Source organism: the organism of the source record quoted next, unplaced genomic scaffold (genome assembly GCF_019419815.1).
Source record: "Pyrus x bretschneideri cultivar Hongxiangsu unplaced genomic scaffold, Pyrus_bretschneideri_v1 Contig89, whole genome shotgun sequence".
In the NCBI taxonomy this organism is placed as follows: domain Eukaryota; kingdom Viridiplantae; phylum Streptophyta; class Magnoliopsida; order Rosales; family Rosaceae; genus Pyrus; species Pyrus x bretschneideri.
This window is the reverse complement of record NW_025999830.1, coordinates 1,460,953-1,482,561: the sequence shown is the minus strand read 5'-3', so window position 1 is coordinate 1,482,561 and position 21,609 is coordinate 1,460,953. Positions and strand designations below refer to the sequence as shown.

General features: G+C 36.9%; 1 protein-coding gene and 1 pseudogene across 2 annotated transcripts; one reads left to right on the top strand and one right to left on the bottom strand.

The window, feature by feature from the left end:
- The first annotated feature begins 1,840 nt into the window (after window positions 1–1,840).
- LOC125473469 (zinc finger SWIM domain-containing protein 7-like) lies at window positions 1,841–3,264 on the top strand. Of its 2 annotated transcripts, none has more exons than XM_048576294.1 (4): window positions 1,841–2,131; window positions 2,226–2,337; window positions 2,671–2,778; window positions 2,959–3,264. In XM_048576294.1, exons 1-4 carry the CDS (start codon window positions 2,046–2,048, stop codon window positions 3,058–3,060), a joined length of 408 nt encoding a protein of 135 aa, XP_048432251.1. In that variant the 5' UTR covers window positions 1,841–2,045; the 3' UTR covers window positions 3,061–3,264. The 2 variants fall into 2 exon arrangements, with proteins under 2 accessions (XP_048432251.1, XP_048432252.1); XM_048576295.1 differs by having other exon boundaries at window positions 1,842–2,131; window positions 2,232–2,337.
- A 4,567-nt stretch (window positions 3,265–7,831) lies between these two features.
- Window positions 7,832–11,009, bottom strand: LOC125473470 (annotated as a pseudogene).
- Between the last annotated feature and the right edge of the window lie 10,600 nt (window positions 11,010–21,609).

Sequence of the window (21,609 nt, the reverse complement as noted above, 5' to 3'; positions counted from 1 at the left end):
AGAAACAAGGAAGGATGAGAAAGGTATTCTCCAATCAAAATTTGATAAGATTTATAAACTTCAGAATGGTACTTATTCATAGACGTAATCATGGTGTGCTTCAGGCAATATCTTTCATTAGACGATCTGTAGGATCGAGCCAAAGAGCCATAGAATCCTCGTTAGGGAGGTACTTCCGTTTGTTATGCTTTAAGCATAAGTCTTCGGATGAAGATTATGGCAGATGCTTATTTAGCTCTTCCATGCCATTATTGGCTTCAATGGTTTCTTAACTTCTTGATAGTCAAATAGAGATCCACGTCCTGTACCCACATAAAGTGGTTTCTGTTAGAAACATCCAAATCAGTGAAATCGAACTTGTCATGGTTCAACAATCCATTGAATGGAGGGAACAAGATTGTGATTGGTGTTATGGGAATGAACATCCATAAGCATCAAAGTTAGAATATTCGGGTTCTAAGACATGGTTTACACGAAAAACGTCAGATTTTCATTAATGTGTTGTTTTACGAAAACTTCGGATTTCAAAGGCACTAAATTCGAAACTATACGTTCGAGTTTAGTTATGAACTTCCAGTTCATAAAAGGAGGTACCTATAAGAACACAAAATACAATATACAACTAAGTGTAGTGGATTTAGGTTGCTTTAGGAACTCCAATGTGAGTGCGTTGGGACTACAAAAGGGAGTTAACAGTTCAAAGCAAAAATATAAAATATTGAATCGTTGATGTCAAAAATGGGCTTAAGGCCAATAATTTTGGATGTCTTGTCAGCTTAATGGGCTACTAGTTACTTTTAATTAATTCAATAGACCAAGACCATTCGGGGTCAATCGTAGAAGCAAAATATTACAAAATTTTAGGTCATATTTTGTACTAGATGGTTGCAGGCCATGCAAAAGGAAAGCCCTAAAAATTGGTTAAGGTCGTGAAATTGGGCACCAAAAAAATATGGGTGTGGTTGAAAAAACAACCCAAAATTGGCTTTGGGCTAAAACAAGAGGCAGCCCAACATTGGATTGCTGGCTGTTGTCAAATCTGCAAAGCCTAACGCCTGCAGGCTGTGGGTTGGCCTTGTGTGAGGCTGCCTAAAACATGCAAAAACAAGCTTGTAGGTTTGCTGCAGTCACGGGCCGAGGGAAAAGAAAAAAAAAATCCACAGCAGCAAGCTTGCTGCTACAACGAGGGCCAAGGAAAAAATTTGGAGGACAAGCCCAGTCAGCTGCTGGAGGCTGATTGAAGGTGGGTCAAGAGGAAGCCCACCAAAGCAAAAAGCTTGCTAGTATGCGGGCCGAGACCGACAAGGAGAGAAGCCCAGGTAAGTGGGCTTTGGGTTCCGTGCACAACTGTGCCCAAAAGGGGCTACCGTCTATGCCAGCACTGCTTTGCTCACATCTTAGGCACGAATTCCTAGAATTTTTTTTTCTCGAATTCTAGGGTTTGGAAAAACCCAAAATTGTTTATATTTTCTTTCGATTCTTTTGACCCACAAATTCCAAATAGCGATTTTATAATTACGTAATGCATGAACACGAATATATATATTGACAATTATATGAACATATACAATATATATATATATATATATATATATATATATATCGAAAAGAAAATATAAATGTAGAGGTTCATGCATCATAAAGAATGTCTTCATGTTTCATGGTCGTTTCAAATAACTTAATTTATTTTAAAAGAATTTGATTGACAGAAAATAAGTAAGCCAATAGCTAATCTAAAAGATATATCAAATATAATATGATTTACATAATTACATTCATAATCTGATAAGAGTGAAACAAGTTTTAGTTTTTTCACAACAATAACTTGATAAAATTCACAAGCGAAATCTGCCCTCGTTAAAAAATAGTGGAAAATGTTCATTCGTGTGGAAAGGATGCTTCATCCCCACAGACTGCCAGTAGCTCCAGTCAAACATTCTCTAGGGAACCCATTCAGATTCAGGTGCTACAAACCCTACTTCTTGACCTTGCTCAAGCAACTCTACCATCAAACCCCTCTTTTGTGGAGAGTGAAAAGGTGAGAGATGAGCAATTCAAGTAGCTTGGTTGCAGAGGCAGTGTGGAAGGCGATTGAATCAACTCGTTCAGTCACCGACGATCAGCTCTCCGTGTTAGTCTCCACTCATCCCATTTCAAATTTCCTTTTAATTTCGTTTGAATTAATTGTTCCAATTGTGTTATTGAGTGTTTGGTTGCTGGGAAAGCTTCAGCCTGCATTTCTTGTTTGGGAAGAACTTGGAGAGAGCAACAAGGATAGTGGATCAGAGAGGTGTGAAGAGGGTTTTGGGTGAGCCCAGTGGTCGTTCCATCTTTCAGGTTTGAAATTTTTGATCAAATCAAACTCTGGGTTTGTTTTGCAAACTTGTTTTCAACTGGATTTAGTAGCTTGGACACAATTTCGGATGAAAATTTGTTGAAATTTGGGCTAAATTTTATCTGAAAATTTGGAATTTGGATGAACATTGCTTGAATTTGGGCAGAAAATTATTTGTTATGTTCTTGTTTAGCCAAAAAGATTAAGAAACTTTGTCATTCATGGAAATCAAATCTGGAATATGAATCATGTTCATTCGGGCTAAATGATTGTAAATTTATTTGACGTGAAGTGAAAAATGACATCCCAATTCTCAATTTACGTTGTGTGGTTAGGTCGTCGGAGAATCGCAGAGGAAGGAGGAGTACTTGTGTTTTGCTGAGCAGTATTGTGCTTGTTATTCATTCTTCTATGACATTGTGAACAGAGGAGAGCAGCTTTGTGTGAGTGAGATTCCTCTCTTGCTCATCCAATTTTTGATCGATTCGAGCGTTGTTCTAATTAATCTAAACTATGGGGAGGGGGATCCAAACTTGCTCATCCATTCTGAAGTTCCTCTGAAAATAAAATACGAAAAAAGTACGAAAGCGTTCTTATTTTTTGTTATGCTTCTTGTTGTCCAGTGTAAGCATCAGTTAGCTGCAAGACTTGCTGCATCATTGGGAGCATGCATTGAAGTTAAGGTCTCTGATGAGCAGCTGGCTTTACTGCTTTCCAAACTCTGATATAATTGGACATCCAAGGATTTGAAGAATACATACTGGCTACTGCAACAACAGGTCACAATTGAACTTGTTTTGCATGGCTACCTGTTTAACATCACGAGTGTGTATCTTCTCGTGTGGCCAATCCATCATGGTATAGCAAGTGTATCAAATTATTGATTTTGTACCTTCAGTCTATGAAATATTAACCATTTCGTCCACCTATATTATATACCACGCAAAATATTTTCCCTTTACCTGAATTTACTCATCACTTTCACATCAAATTTTCCGGTTTGCTGTAGGAACTGAGGAATTCTTGTTCGCATATATTTGGGAGATGGGAGTCTTTTCCTTAATTCTTTGGCTAATGATTTATCCTTATTTTGGTTTTGGGATTGGTTTGTTGTCATATCAGTTCGGTGGACAATTGACACGTTTTACGTGCGTCTGGATTTGAGGCTGTCAGGGCTCACACTTTGGCCTTGAGCAGGATCGTTTCTGATATTTTGGAGGCTTAAGTGCGATTTAATAAAAAGGTCCTCTTTAAAAGTATTTTTTAAACAATACATTCATACAGAATTCTATAACCAATATCCAAACTCATTTGAAATCAGTATCTTACTCTTACTAATTTAATAATCTGCAACTACCATGAGGGTTCATCCATGAAAACTGGAGCACGACTAAAAGAAAGATGCAAAAAGACATTTGTGTTTGTGGAAGAAAGTAACATACAAGTTAGTTTTTTATTGATAAAGAAAAGTGGAAGAATGTAATATACAAGTTTTTTTTATTGCTATAGAAAAGTGGAAAATTAATATATTAAGTAGGCTTTTTAGCCAAAATATCCTCTAAGATTTGCAAAACTCTTCACTTTGGTCCCTAAGATTTGAAATCAATAGAAGTGATTCCTGATTTTGTCCACTATCAATCATTTTGGTCATTCAATGAAAATTTATATTAAATAAGGACCAAAATGACGAAAATACCATCAATTTAATAAACAATGGGCCAAATGAATTTAAAAAAAAAAGAGGGTATTTTTATCATTTTAGCCTTATTTAATAAAGATTTTTCATCCAATGACCAAAATGATTGATGGTTGACAAACTCAGGAACTACTTCTATTGATTTCAAATCTTAGAGACTAAAGTGAGAAGTTATGCAAATCTTAATGACCATTTTGACTAAAAAGCCTACTAAGTATAAGCTCCACTTAATTAATTGTAATACAGATAAAGCTATATGATGATGATTTTTCTTTTCAACTAATAATTTTTTTATAGAAAATTTATACTCATATAATATAGGACGACCAAAATTTTGGGGTCCTTAAGGAATTTGAAGCCTTGTGCCATTGCACCTTCACACCCTCAACGCCCCCCCCTGTTATTGTGTTTAATCTTTTTTAGTAAGCTGCCGATTTCTACTCTAAACCTTCACTTAGCTTTCAATTTTTCCCTGAATTTTTCTGTTGGAAAATTAAGGACTCAAACTAAAATTTTTTTTAGCTGATTTCCCCCTATCGTTAGTTTTTCATATATTACATCCATATTTCCGTTAAATTAAAGCATGTGCACAACATGTGAGTGTAGTTAAGTCATTTCACTCTTAAAAACAATTAAAAAACTGAAAATAAAACAAAAACAAAACTTTTCCTTAATTTTTTCCTGCTAATTCCTTTCCTCAATTTCATTTTTCCCTCCTTTTCAATCAACACATGCTATGGCATGAGAAATGACACATGGTGTTATGTCTTCATATGTAGCTAAATTATTCTTTTTCTTGGAGCAAGAACTACTACCATCTTTTTTTTCTTCTCTAACAAATAATAATATGAACAAATACTCATGGTATTATTATCTCCAAAGCAGTGCATTAATATAAGAAACATGTTCATAATACTTCTAAAAAAATGCTCATGATAATTACAACTTTTCATAATGTCATAATAGTTCCAATACAATTCCGCAAAATGAACATTAAGAAGTTGGAAAACAAAAGAGATTTCAACATCCATAAGGCATATAACCTATAAAATCTCAATTACAGAATATGGGCATTCCACTCAACCAACACACAAGCAAAATAAGGTTTTAGTTATCAAAACAAGAGCACAAATGTTCTATTCAAAACACACATGACATGTTGAAATCAACTACACTTTCCATGACCTTCCTCGTTTAGCTGGGAACTTGTACCTAAACCCATTTTCATTTCTGAAGAACTTATTCGTAACTTCGTTGCCTTGCAGTGTCGTACCCTCACACATTTAGGTCGTCCTTGACATCGTGCTTGAATTGGAACTTGAGATTGAGTTTCACCTTGATCTTGCTTACCTCCTAAACCCTGAAGTAAATCAATGATGTTAACAATAATTTATTGCAATTTAAATAAAAATGAGACCTCAGTCATCTTGAGATCCCATTACAATACATCTCAAACAATTTACTTTGAACCAATGCGCAGATATGGACATAAATTTTTTTTTTTTTTTTTTTTTATTGACAGGAAACGATAGTGCATTTCATTAATCAACACGAACCATTACAAGGGTGTCATTGGGTACATAGCTTCAATGACCAATAAATTGATCTGAAGTGAATTACACAAATAGACAAATAAGAGGAAACCCCTAAACGACAACCACAAGAGCTAACATACAACCGCCAAGCGCACAAGAGCTACCAATACAGATTTGTTATAATAAACTATACCAGCAACAGAGAAATACAGACAACCACAACGAACATTACTGAAAAGTAAGGCCACAAAAAATCATCTCGAAAAAACGAGATCACATCAAGTCATAATTTCTTTAAGACCACATATACATTTGACTACCATTTGAAAACCAAAAAGAAATCTCGTACAAAGCTATAGAAGAGAAAAAAAAAATCATGTAAAGTCGGCATCTACCTATTAAACAAACAATTACAAAAGGGATAAAATATACTTGCAATACTTTGGACGATTCCCCCCGTTTCGCACCTCCAGGGGCATCTTCAACTCTCAAAACTTTTTGCATTGATTTTGTCGAATCCACCATCAACTAACTATGAAATCGACAAAGGCAACGTCAATTGTGCCCAATTTTCGGTGAACACCCACCTTGCAAATCGCATGAAAACCCTAGATATCTAAGGGGGGACTCTGCAAATATGCGATTGAAGAGGGTATATCGTGCGAAGGGCTTGCTGAATGACGTTTCTTCCCACAAAGAATTGTCATATGTTGTGCACATGCTTCTAATTTACCTGAAATTTCGATGAAATATATGAAAAACTCACCGTAGAGGAGAAATTGGCTAAAAAATTAGTTCGAATCCTTAATTTTCCAATAAAATTGGAGGAAGGAGAATCGAAAGCTATGTGAAAGTTTGGAGAAGAGAATCGGCAATTTACTCTTTTTTTTTTTAATTATTTCTAATCATCAGATTTATCAAATTAAACAAAAACAAATGAGAAGATTAAACAAGTATGTGAAAGTTTTAAAAAATGTGCATTTATTTTTTCCCTTTATGAACTCGTTCAAGAAATGTTTCGGCTGCATCTTATCTACGAATTGTAATTAATCGGAACAAAGTACATACGGTAGACTAATCCAAATTTATGGATGATTCTAGTATCATTGAGCAACGAACAATTGCTTGTAGCTAGTCTCGTATTTTTCATACAAGCCATATTAGAGATACTGTGAATCAAATACAGGTATGTGCTATTTGTTTTATGGTGTATTCCTAATCATGTCGAATAAAAATTCTACTAGCCAGTTTGGAATTGCTGCGTTTTTTTAACTGCGTTTGCTGTGCTTTAAGAATAATCAGTTGTAAATGAAGCAATTAGCGCTTGATAAACTGTATTTTCAAAAGTGGTAAGCATAAAAAGTAGTGTAAAAACGTTTGGGAATTTTAATGTAAAAGTGATGTAATTGTATATAATGACAAAATTTGACTTGGTAGTGGGTGTGGTTGTGATGATAGCAATGGTAAGGGCAGTGGTGGTGATGTGGTGCTAGTGGTGATGGCAGCTATAAAGGTAGGGTATGGTGGTGGTGCCAATAATAAGGTGTGGTGGTTAGAGTGAGGTAACAATAGTGGTAAGAGTAGCGGTTGTGTTTGTTGTTGTGGTGGCAATGGTGGCAACTGTAGTTTATGGTGGTGATGGCAATAGTGGCGGCAACAATATCGGCAGTGGTGGTGGTGGTGGTTGTAATGGCAGTGATGATGTAAAGTTAGTATTTGTACTAGTAGGTGGTAGCAATCACTTTGTTCACCAAGAGATACAGTGAGTATAGAAGGTTAAACAATGTAAATTTTTAAAAACAAATAAGGATATTACGAGAATTGGAAATATTCATTAAAGGCTCAACTCTGTCTTTTATTAAAACAATCAACATGCTGCTTTTAAAAGTTGCTATTGGAAGAACATTTTTTTTTTTTTTAAATAGCCAGATATTTTAATTTTATCTCACTTTTTTATTGCTCAACTTTAAAATAAAGCAGTTTTTACGTAAAAAGGTAATACCAAACGGGGCCTTATTCTTCACTCATTTTCTCACCAAAGCAATGGGCCAAATTGTAGGCAATGGGCCAAATTGTAGGCAATTATGCACAGGATGAAGTCATATGCATGATTACCTGCAATTCCAAGGGCAACCATATCTACATATTACTTGAAAGAAAGCATCTTATTCATCAAAACTCACCTAAGCAATGTCATCAATAAATGTGATACAAATAACATCGCTCAAAACTTAATACTGGCTAATAAACAGATAAGAAAGCAAATGATAAGGAAGATACATTATTAGACTTGTAATTGATGGTATAAGATTCGTTTTACAAGGTTTAATTATAAGCTTGGATAAAACTCTAAAACCCCATATAGAAAAGTTTAACCTTTGATCATACAAAAGATTGTTACAGCACTGAAATTTTCACAACTTAACTATCAAAGTTAACAAAGCTGCTGCAGTTACTGGCAAGTTTGGTTGATAAGGAAGAGTTAATTGTACATACCTCAAAAGTTACCGAGCATCCCACTGCTTCATCTCAGCTCATCGATACAACATACGCTGCAGGCCATATAACTTGAAATGGAACTAATATATAGGTTAATTTTCTCCGGTACACTAGCCTTTCGGAGAAACAACAAAATCATGTACAACGAGATTACATCCTCCTCGTCTCCATGCCCGAACAAAATATATATATAACATGAGCATAGCAAATGGTAATGAACAACTTGATGTATATAAGTGTTCGACACTAAAACTATGCCAATTGAGCAGCAACCCCATTCATAGAGGAAAAACTAACTATGACCACTTATTTTTGATACGGTCTAGCAATCTGGAATCCTCCCCCTTGGAAATATGCGGATTAAGATTGAGAAGGTTATTGACAAACTTAATTCCATTGTCCCGTCGATTCTGCTTACAGTACCAGTCTACAATGGAGTTGTACGTGTTCTGGTTTGGTTTGCAGCCGTTCTTAATCATGTAGCGGACCACATCAATAGCTTCCTCGAACAGTGAATCAGCTGCATAACTTGGCACAAAGGTGTTGTGAGTGATTACATCTGGAGAAATCCCAGCGTCCCTCGTTTCTGAGGATATCCGTGAAGCCTCTCTCATACGAACATTTCTACAATAGGCGAAAATGAGACTGTTGTATGAAATTATATCACGTTTTATACCCTTCTCAATAATCTCCCTCAAAAACTGTTCTGATTTCTCGTAATCTTCTAAGCGGCTGTACATATACATCATACTATTGTAGGTTGTCAAGCTAGGAGTATACCCCATCTCATTCATAAATTTCAAAATCTCAAATGTCTTCGAAAAGACCTGCCTCCGGCCATATATTGACAGCATCGCATTCAAGGTAGTTAAGTTAGGTGAAAACCCTTTTTTTCTCAGTTCCAAGAAGGCATGTTCTGTTTCCATCAAAAGGTCACTCTTACTAAAGACGAGAACAAGTGTCTTCAAGAGAACAACGTGGGGTTCAATTACACCAGAGTATATTTCTTCAGCAAGAATATGAATGTGCTCAATTTCCTTGCCATTGGCATAAGCGTGGAGCAGAGAACTATATGCAAGCTCGTTGGGTCTGCAGTGACCATTCTGCATTTCCGTAAGCATTTTCTCAGACTGTTGCCAACCCACCTCGCGCCAGTGCTGCCAAAACAGCATTATAGGAGGAGAGGTCTGGAGTAACACCAGCTTCTAGCATTCTCTTATACACAGCCATAGCTTGGTCGAAAGAACCGCACCGGCTGTATGCACTGATTAGAGTGTTGAAAGTATCCCTCTCGGGTACAAACCCTGCTCTCTTCATCTCCCTGAACACTCCCAAAACTTCCATGTCCATCCCATTTTGGCCAAACACTGCCAAAAGTGTGTTCCAAGTAGTTCTGGGGTGCACTTGCATATCTTGATCTCTTCAAAAACTTTCATCATTTCAGCAAAATTTCCCCTGTTACATGCATCTTAATAAGGGCGTTAAAGGTACAAATGTTTGGTTTGCAACCAAAACTTTTCATCTCCTCAAAAACCCTCATTGCCAGCTCATCCTTACCAGCCTTCTCATATCCTGACAAAAGGGTGAAGGTAAAAACATCGGGTTTAATCCCTTTCTCCACCATCTGGGTTTTCAAGGCTGTTGCCTCCTCCAGCAAACCATCTCTTGCATAAGCCGGTATCAACGAATTATAAGACACAATGCTCGCAGAAAACCCATTGAACTCCATATCTTTCAACACCTCCATTGCTTCCTTTGTCCACCGAGACTTCCCATATACATCCAACAGCGCATTATACGTAACCTTATCAGGTACAAACCCGGCTGTTTTCATCTCCTGAAAAACCTCAGCAGCCTCCAAATACAAAGACCCGCGCCGACAACAAGTAATAAGCCTATTATAAGTATAAGAATCCGGGGCAATCCCAGAACTCTTCATATCCTCCACAAGAGCTCTAATCTTATGCCCAAGGCATACCCATTTTCCCATACACATTCAAAATCACATTGTAAGTTATCAAAGTCGGCCTACAACCCTTTCCTCCATTTTCTTAAACACTGAAACCGCCTCCCGATACCTCCCATTACTAGCACAAGCAGTAATCAGAGAAATATAAGCATAAACATCAAGAGAAAAGCCTTCATTGTGCAAATTCTGAAACAACGAAGTTGCATTCGAAACCCGACCCATTTTCCCCAGAATACTAATAATCACAGCAACAACAGAGCCATTCAAAACCAAATCGCAATCCTCACGTTTCTTAAACCACTCGAAAACACTAATAGCCAAGTCAAATCTCTTATGAAAGCTTAAACCTTTAACAATACCCAGTAAATCCAAAGCCAGAGAGTCCAAGCTCGACCCAAATTCATCCCTATGCAATTCAACTAAACCAACAAGCTTCCCACCTAATTCGGAGGAATCGAACTGTGGGTCGAGAAAGGAGTGGAGGATATGCTGACCTTGGGAGGAGAGGCGGTGTTGGGACCAGGGCTTGCCGCGGTTGGAGTCGCGTGACCTGCCGATGCGAGTGCGAGCTCTAGGGAGGGTAGGAGGGGAAGTGGGGAGTTGGGTATGTGGGGTGGAGGGGTTTGGGTGGAGAAGGAGCTCTTGGAGGAGAGGGGTTATGGGAGGCGGTGGAGGACGTGGAAGCGGCGGTGGCGGTGGGGGAGTGGCTGGGTTTTAGGGTTGGTGGTGGGTGGTCGGTTTGGAAGAAGGGTCTGGAGGAGGGAGGTGGGTTAGGAAGGAGAAGAGGGAGAGTCATTGGCTCTGCCATTGGAGACGGAGTGAGAGGGTTTTGGGTTTAGTGGCTGGGTTTTGATGTGAGACTTCTGGTACAATTTTGTTGGCTTTGGCCTTGATTATCTTCGAGGCAAAATTGTAATATTTTCTTTTTGCTTGACAAAAAATAAAGATATTTTTGCTAACCTTTTATGGACATGGATTGGAGAATGAGGAGTGAGGACTTTGTTAAAATGAAAAGAAATACCTTTTTTTTTTCTTTTTTTTTTTAATAAACGCTAGGGTAAAGTACATTTTAACGTCTTAACTTTGGTTCACATAATAATTTGATGCCTTATGTCTTAAATATTTTAATATCATACATTAACTTATGAATTCATTACAATGTCAAATTTTTGTTAATTTTTCTGTTAAATGATGACATGAAATATGGTGGTCCACTTCTTGTCTAACTGAACTCCACGCTGGTTTGAATCCTCCACGTGGAATAAAAAGAAATTTTAAAAAAAAATTAAAAAAAAATGAAAGAATTAAAAAATAATAATAATAAAAAAAAGGTAATGATCTGCCCGTGCCCCCAGCCAAAAATCCACCATCCTCTCAAGAACCCTAATCCCCAATTTCTAGCAAAAAGCTTCCCTTACCACTCCAAATCTCGATCCTCACTTCCCTCAAACACCATCTCATGCTCCACCTCCTGCCTTCTCTAGATCTCATTGATCTCAGTCCATCTCTCTCGGTCTCTTTGCTCATCCTCTCCATAGACCCCTCACTCCTTCATTTCTCTCAATTTAACGGTGGCTCATCTCTTACCTCTTTTCTCTCTATTTGATGGTGGGGACCATTCTATCCTTTTCAAACACACCCACCAATGGGATGGACAACGGTTATGGCGGATGGGTAACCGCGGTTATTTACCCATAACCATTTATATTCATACCTGCATAATCGTTAGATAATTGCATAAATGTTTATACACATATCCATAACCGTTTATAAACAGTTAACTATACCCATAACAGTGTACCCATTTAACCATAACCGTTTACCCATTTTTGAACCCGTTTATCCTTTTTTTACCCATTTACCCCTTTTTCACCCGTCTACATGTTTTTTTTTTCTTCCTTTTAACAACTTGAAAATTACAAAAGAAAAATTTGCTATAATTTTCGTTTTCTAACAATTAAACACCGTTATAGGTACATTTTAGCATGCATATCCCTATTTTAATCATTTAAAGACTCATACAATTTCAATAATTGAAATAATGGTTTGTGAAGGATACTTTTCTGCTACGCCCAAGCAAGTCTTTAATTATAATTCATATGATTACAAAGTAAAGCTTTTAAAAACAGAAAGTAGTCATTATCTTGAATACTAGATGATTCAAAGCTCCAAAATATATCAAAACTAAACACTTTCAAACACTAATGCTTTAGAACGTTTAGTCACAAAGTCTCATTGACTCGTTGTCACCTAAAGAGGCCTTCAAAAAAAAATGTATAAATTGAATTAGTATCCCATTTAAGAACACCAACACCAATTAGCATGAATCCAACAGAGATAAGTGATCACAAAATGTTTACATTGTACACTGAGTTATCAGGAAGAAAAAAAAATAAGGCAAACAAAAGAGGAGTACCAAATCAATTGAGTTAGTATCACCATTCATCAATATGTATAAACAAAAGATTTACAATCCATGATTTGTCACACACCCATATGCATAAATTGAATTAGTATCACCAATAGCTCCAAAGTAAAAAACAAAAATAAAGATTAGTTTTTACCACATTCACATCACTTGAGGAATCTTCAAAACGAGGAGTAGAGTTTGAATCTGGTTCAATAGTAAAATTTAAAATTAGGCTAAAATAGTAAATTTTTGAACATATACATAATTTATATGAAATTTTACAATAAATACCTCGCATCTGACTCCACAACCAGTCTCCAGAACACATGAGTGCTTCCACTGTGCTTGAATGAAGTCGGCTACGATGTGGACTGATAATCCTACCATCAGTACTAAATGAAGACTCCAAAGCTACTGTAGATACAGGATTAGCCAAAATATCTCTAGCTATTTGATGCAAAGTAGGATATTTAATCCCATTTGTCTTCCACCGCGACAATATATCAAAATCTTGAGTCCTAGGCAAGACTTTCTTTCCCAAATATAGGTCTAAGTTAGATTGTTCATTGCCAATGGTATCGGCAAATCTATAACAAACTAGTCATAAGATGTTAAATGATCACCAACTCTAAAATCACTTGACTGTGATGAAAAATCAGTCGAAGAAGAAGATTCAGAAGATTGAAGCATAGATATGGGCTTCAATGCATATGAAATAATGCTCGATCAATTCATACTCTTTCACCAACTTAATAGCCAAGTCAAAGACTTTCTCAATTTCTGATGAAGCATTCTCTTTATAAATAAGAGAAAAATAATGCTCGATCAATTTCATCTTGAACCTTGGATCCACAATAGCTGCAATTGCCATAGCACCATAAATTTTATGCCAATACTTTTCAAACTTGATTGACATCTTTGTTGCCATTAACTTAACTTCAACATGTTCAGACTCAAGCCACTTACAGATTGCAATCCTAATCTGACAGACATCTGGAAAATAAAGATTTGATGTGGGATACTTGATCCCAGAAAATAACTCAAGTCACTTGGTGAAAGATCTCCAACTTTTTAGCAATCATGTTAGTCTTCGCCCAATCTTCTTCACTTGGAACATTTTTATATAAGGGCTCACACTGCTTTAAACGAGGAAATACATCTTTATATACCAATGCAGTGGTAAGCATCACATACGTCGAGTTCCACCTAGTTTTACAATCAAGGACTAACTTCCTAGAGAATTTAATTTTCATTTGTTGAGCTATCTCAACAAATTTTTCCTCTCTTTTTGCTGTCCTAGACCAATATGCAACACTATTCCGAATAGTTTCAATACTATCCCTAATCACATCCAATCCATCTTTAACTATCAAATTAAGTATGTGAGCACAACAATGCATATGAAATAGTACTCCGTTTAACACAAGTGAAAGCTTGCAATATGTCACTATATCCTCAATCAAGGCATCATTTGTAGAGCAGTTATCTATTGTGAAAGCAGACAACTTACCATCAATATTCCACTCTGATAAGCAATCTATCATTATAGCAGAAAGTGTCTCGACATTATATGGGCATGGAACATATGCAGACCTGATATAAAACACCACTTAATTACCATAACTCTGAGTCTGGCGAAGAGATTGAAAATTTAGGGTTTTTATTTTATTTTATTTTATAGAATTTTACATATATTAAATTAAATGAGTAAATAAATACTCGTTATAACAACAGGTAATATCCATAATCGATGGATACTCATTATTACCGTGGTTAATACTTATAACCGCCCATTTAAATTTCACAAATAAACGGTTATGGTTATAACCATTTGTTCGTCTAAACAATTACCCATAACTGTAATAGTGAACTTTAAATAGACGATAACCGCGGTTATCCAAACCCATAAGTATTTTGCCCATCCTTACCCACCATCCTCTTCTCCCACAAACTCGACCCTCCGGCCCTAGCCTAACTCTTTACTCTGCAACCACATGAACCGCTTTGATTAGCCTGGGAATCGAAACCTTTTGGCCACAACTCTATGCACAGGATCACGCAACACTGGAAAAAATCCATTACGCTCAAAGACTGCTCCAAGCCTCCAACGACTTCAAACCCTTGTACTTCTTGAAAACTTTGAAGAACGGCATGGTTTTCGGGTCAGTCTGGGCTGGGTCCTTAGACATTGGAGCTCGGAACCGGATTTTGGGATGTGAGTTTTTCTTTGATCAAGTTTTTTAGAGAGAGAGAGAGAGAGCAGAGAGGTGTGGTGTGACATTTTCAAGCAAAAGGGCTAATTTCAAAGGAATTTTGGGAGATAAACGAAAAAAAAAATTGAGAACTTTAATGGAAAGTTTCTGATACTATTTATTTTAACGAAAAATTATATTTTTAGATTAAAAGATCAATCATAGTACTATTTATTTTACCTTTTATTTTGTCTTTATCGTCAAAACTCAAAAACTTTTAAACTATTTTCATTAGTTTTCCTAAAAAAAAAAATTCCCTTTTTTTGGTTGTTTGTGGCTGATCAAGATGAAGAACAAAGATGGGAGGAAAGAAAAAGGACTGAGGTACAAATTGTGCACAGTAGGAAGGTGGGGAGGAGAGAGAGCGCAACCCTTTTAATATTTTTTATTAGTTTTTGGTCTACATGGCTTAAACTTGCATCTACATCCTGAAAAGAGATCATTTTCAGATCTTTTCCACTAAGATTACTGAATCAAGTGATCTGGACCTTCCAAATTTCTTTCAACTACCAAAAATTATCACAACTTTTAAGGGGTCAAAACAAATGGGTCGTTGGATGAAATTTGGAAGGTCCGAATCACTTCATCCGTTGGCCTTGGTGGAAGAGATCTTAAGAGGATCTCTTTCCCTATATCCCAACAGGATCCTTTTTGGGTCCTTTTGGTAAGGATCCTGAGGATTCGTGAATCGTGTTCATTCATCGTACATCGTGCAATCAATTTTTGTCAAGTACTGTTTATGTTTATTTTTAAATAAAAATATTTAAAATGATTTTTGACTGCACGATATACGATGAACGAATACGATTCACAAATCTCCGAGATCCTTACAAAGAGGATCCGAACTCATCCATATCAGCAAAAATATGGGCCCACATTTGCCACGTCAGCATTTAACAGAAAAATTAGCAGAAAAGTTAACAGGGGTGTAACATTGTAACAAATTCGTAAGATAATGTATGACATTGTAATTTTTAAAACATGAGGTATGAGATTGTGGTTCAACCTCTAGTTGAGGTGGTTTTGTGTAATTTACCCTAAATGCTATTATTTACACTAAAAGCAAGGAATGTTGGCTTAGCCTCACAATGGGCTAGCAATAACATGGTTCAAATTCGTCTTTAGACGTACATGTAAAGAGTAATACCACTAAACCGTAGTACTAGTGACAAATAAAAATAAATACTTAGATTAGAAAGAAAGTTATGTTATGCAGTTTTTCATTTACTTATTTAGGGAATTGTTATTAGCACTCCAAAAATCTCATTTGACACTCCAAATTTTCCATAATTAAAAAGAAAAATATCACTTATGAAGAGTGTAAAATAAAATTTTTAGAGTGCTAATAACAATATATATATATAAGTCGCATTAAGTACTTGTTGAAGTTCAATTCATCTCTCATAGCAAGTCCATTCATTTGAGGAGGGCAAGGACAAGATTAAGGAAAAGGCACTTGAATTGCCTTTACCATTCACTCTAGCCATTAGTTATCTTTGTACAACTTTACTCATTTGGAAAAGGGTTTTTTTTTTTTTTTTTTTATCAAGAAAAGAAAACTTAATTAATAAAAAAAACCCCGAATACAGCCAGTTGCACCACAATCAAAGTTTAGAGCTTAGACCGCAATAGAGGGAATAGTGAAATCCCACATAAGAATATTAGGACTACTGAATCCTACACTAGTAATTGCATGCAAGAAAGTTAGCCTCCCTAAATACATGCTTCCATGAGATGCTTTGAAAAATAGTGGCCAAACTTCTGATGTCCATGATATTGTTCTTGATCGTCCATGGAATACCAGATCTTCCTTCGATAACATCAATGACCAACTTGGAGTCACGTTCAACAAATACATTCTGAAATCCACGGTTCCGAGCAATAATGAGAGTATCTCTAAGTCCAATAGCTTATGCAACCCGAAAACGTATTTTTCCCCAGGCTTCTTGTCCCAGCCACAATAGGGCATTTTTATGGTCGTCTAGGATGACAAAACTAGCTGCAGCTCTTTGATTAATTACTGAACCATCAAAATTGATATTTAGGTAATTTGGGCTTGGGAGGCATCCATTTTATTATCTTTTGAACTTGGTTAACTAATTCCAATTATTTTTTACATTACCTTAATGATACTCTTTACCTATGACATAAGCCCTCATATGAACTTTTGCAGGATGAGCTTTAATGTTTCTAAATATTGGGTTTTTTCTTTCATTCCAGATCTGCTAACATATAAGCAAAGCTTTACTTAAAGGGGACATATTATCATTATCTTTAGCAGGTAATTGGTTTAGTCAATTAACAATATTATTTATACTCAAGCTTGCATTTGGGTTGAGGTGCCTAATATAGACCAAGCATTCTTAGCAAAACAACAAGATATAAACAAGTTCATTCAAAATCACTAAAAGCGTATTTAGAGAATATTTTTTAGTTCCAAAAGCACTTGAAGTGCTTTCTGAAAGAAGCATCATAGTAGAAGCACCAGTTATATATTCTTCTTCCAGGAAGCACTTTAAGTGATTTTTCAGAATTTACTTGCATTTTTACTAAGGATTAATTTCAAAAACATTTTTACCAACTGTGCTTTCAGTCATTTTAAAAGCACTTCCAAACGAATTCTTAATCTTGTGGGGGATATTTAGTTTTCATGGTTTACCAATAAGACTCTGTCTCGGATGGTTGTTCTTGATCTGTTTCTGTACCCAAGTTGTAGATTTACCCCAAGTCATCTCATCTCTCTCCCCTGAGTAGGTAATGGTATACTACAATTTTTTTTAACGATAGTATCCTCTAAGACTTGTAGCAATTTATTACCATCCCAATGTCCATCATGATATATTCACTAACAATCCATCTTATGTTGCGGCTTATTTAATCTGTCAAGGGAGAGAGAGGGGCGCAGCAAAGAGAGAGAAAGAGAGAAATGTGTTGTAGTGAGGGTTGTAGAAGGGTGTGTTATTCCCCCTACGTAGTGCCCTTATTTACAGTAATAAAGAAAGAGAAGAATCCTTATCCTCCAAGGAAATACAGTCATGATAGGGAGATAATAACTAATACCAAATCTAATTTAGGATTTACACAATCATACTTTAATATAATATTTAAACAATCCCCCTTGAGTGTGTAAATACTCAAGTAGATTCGTCATCAGGTAGAGTTGAGGAAGTCGATGTTGTGTTTGGCTCATATACTTATGAGTTGGCAACAATTTTGCATGTGTATAACTTTGTGAATGCTACAAGGAAATGGCAGCATCCATTTGTGACTTTGTGTTTTGCTTTCGGTTGTGGCGTGGAAGTCTTCGTTCAAGAGAATACATGGTAACTGCCACAAGCAAAGTTGGAAGCAAGCAAGTCTTTACTTTGTGTTTGCTTGCATGCAATTGTGCATGTTTTCTTTTCTATGCATTAAATGGCAAATGGAAAAAAGGGTTGCACTCTATAAGCTAGGTACAACAAAGGGGTGTTGAACATGCCATGTGAACTTAAGATTTTCTTGGTCTTGGTCGTTGGCATAATTCTTGGTGTATGCCTTTAAGTGAAGGCAATATGCATGCATTGTATAAGCATTCGGCGGAGAACACAGAGGAGCGAAAACAGAGAGTGAGAGTGAGATACTCTTGGGGTAGAGTGAGCTCTTGGGAAAATTTTGTGAGTGGGTGTACAAAGGATTTGGGTTTGGGTTATGTCAATTTAACTCAAGTATATCTTGCACTAGTTATTCTCATAGTGAAAAGCAATATCTTTCTAGGGACGTAGGCAGGATTTTGCAGAACTTCGTAAATATCTCAGTGTCTTTATTTACTATAATTTATTCTGTTAAACTGTGGTATTGTATTTTGGTGAGGTTGTAATCATAATCTCGCACTGACTGGCCAAAGCCCAACAATTGGTATTAGAGCATCGTTGGGGGCTTTGGTTCGTTAGAGGTACATATTTGTTTTTCACCATGGAATTTTCGGTTGAGAAATTTAATGGGAGAGACGGTTTTACTTTTGGCAGAGGAAAGTAATGGAAGCCTGAAGAAATGGAAGATGTGCAAGGATGCTTGGATCAACTGCGAAAGTTGATGTTGAGGAAGAAGACAAAGGCCTCTTTCTTCTTACCTCACTTAAAGATTCGTACAAAAACCTTGTGAAACTTTACTTCATGGAAAGATGCAATAAGTTTGGAGCAGTGCAGGCTGCTTTGGTGTGGAATGACACACAAAAAGAGACCATGGACGATGGTGGGCACGAGACTCCTTTAGCTGTTCAAGGTTGGAATCATGGAAGAAAATTGGAAAGAGGATCTGAGAGAAACAGCAGGTTCATATCCGGTTCTGGAGGCAAAGGTCCACTGTGCTACGATTGCAAGGCTGGGTTGTAGCAGGTTTGTGGCGGAAGACTTTGAGTTCTAGGTACTTGAAGCAACACTTCTCCTTGTGATGTATAGACTCCAGTGTTGCAAGGGTTTTGCTGCAGGTGGAGCTATAAGATTCACAGGTGACCAGATGGCACTGAGGAAAGAGGAAGTGTGGGGAATTTTGTCTGGCTCGACAAGTTGTTGCTCAAAACAGACACTCTGACAATCTTCCAGGTTATAGACAATGAAGAGGGGGAAATCCTGCTGGAGGAGACAAGGATGTGTTGAGATCCTATCTGAAGCTAAATGGTGATTTTTAGCTTGCAGCAGTTGCACATGCATTGGCAGTGACTGAATCGGTATAAAACCAACGAAGTTGATTCAAGGTGTGCATGCTGGTAAGTAAGGCCAATGAAGGCTTTGGTGATGGATGCAAGGATTTTTGCATGGTATATTTGCCAAGGCGGAGATTGTTGTGTTTGGCTCATATACTTATGAGTTGGCAATAATTTTTCATGTGTATAACTTCGTGAATGCTACAAGAAAATGGCAACATCCATCTGTGAATTTGTGTTTTGCTTTCGGTTGTGGCATGGAAGTCTTCGTTCAAGAGAAGACATGGTGACTATCTCAAGCAAAGTTGGAAGAAAGCAAGTCTTTACTTTGTTTTTGCTTGCATGCAATTGTGTATGTTTTCTTTTCTATGCATTAAATGGCAAATGGAGAAAAGGGTTGCACTCTATAAGCTAGGTAAAGCAAAGGGGTGTTAAATATGACATGTGAACTTAAGATTTTCTTGGTCTTGGTTGCCGGCATAATTGCTGGTGTATGCCTATAAGTGAAGGCAATATTCATGCATTGTATAAGCATCTGTTGGAGAACACAAAGAATAGAAAACAGAGAGTGAGAGTGTGAGTGAGCAACTCTTGGGGTAGAGTGAGCTCTTAGGAAAATTCTATGAGTGGGTGTACAAGGGATTCAGGTGTGGGTTATGTCAATTTAACTTAAGTGTGTCTTGTGCTTGTTATTCTCATAGTAATGAGCAATATCTCTCTAGGGACGTAGGCACGATTTTGCTGAACCTCGTAAATCTCTTGGTGTCTTTATTTCTTTTAATTTATTCTGTTCAACTATGGGTTCGTATTTTGGTGAGGTTGTAATCAAAATCTCACACTGACTGGCCAAAGCACAACAATCGACTTATCGACACTGATTATGGGAACACGTTAGTCTCAAACAAAGGAACTTGCATATGGAACTAAGTCTCACAAAAACCCAATGGCTATGGTAAAACCCGAGGCAGGACAAAAACCCGTAGTCTAAGGAAAAGTGTGTGAGAAAGCGCAAGGTCAAATGAAACATCTACGGGATGTGCATTAGGGATTTGACCAACCCAGGATGGATGCCTCGTCAAAACCTCGTTAGGTAGCAAAAATCCAAAGGGAAAAATGCTCCTAATCGTAGGAAAAAAGAGTACATTAAGATCAAGCAAGTATACTTTGGATACTCCTCCTAAGTTTGACATAATTCCAAAAAGGACTAACATTGTTTCAACTCAAAAAGTTCACGTATACCTATTCCTTGAACAAGTTCTGAAACATCATCTTCGACAGTGATTTGGTGAACAGGTCGGCCAGGTTGTCTTGGGACGAATTTGTGTGACTTCAGTCTCATGATGCTCTTGTTGTCAATGTAAGAAGAAAAACTTCGACGCAATGTTCTTGGTGTTTTCTCCTTTGATGCAACCCTTCTTGAGCTGTTCAATGCATGTTGCGTTATCTTCATAAATCGTCGTAGGGACATCGACGATGGGGTAAAGATCGCAAGTGCTTCGAATATGGCCCACAACTGCTATTAACCAGTAGCATTCCTGAGTAGCTTCATGTAAGGCGAGTATTTCAGCATAGTTTGACGAAATGGCAACTAAGGTAGAGACAAGGTTCTAAAAGATGCTAGGCGCTAGTTAGGCGGCGGGCTGGGACCTAGCGCCTAGGCGGTTAGGCGGGGACTAGACGGATTTAAGTAAATCTATTATATTTCGTGTAAATAAGTGTATGTTTATACTTAAAATATATATAATTTCATCATAAACTACAAAATAGAATGACATATATATTATGGAGTATTGGAACATAATGAAAACATGGGGAACAAACATATAATGTGTGTTCATTTAACCATTTAGCAAGTCTCTTAAAATTTATTGAAAAAAATAAAATACAAAATGAAATTATCTATTTTTTGTTTAAGTGAGTCGCAACCTAAGAGGGTACCTAGGCTAGTCTGGGCAGACTAGATGGGTGCCTAAGCAGTCTAGGCGGGTGCCTCTGTAGGTGTAGGCGCCCTTTCTTAATTTTCAAACGCTTAGACATTCATCAGGGCGGTGGCCAACGCATGTCGGTCCTATCTTTATTAGAGAGATGGTAATGATGGTACAACTAGATGATAAATAACATTTTTGTAAAACTATTAAATAAAAAAAATTAAATGAAAATTGGGAGATCCTTGAGTATGAGGATTAGAATACTTTTGTGGTTGGCGGTGGTGTGTGGGGGGAGGATGACAGC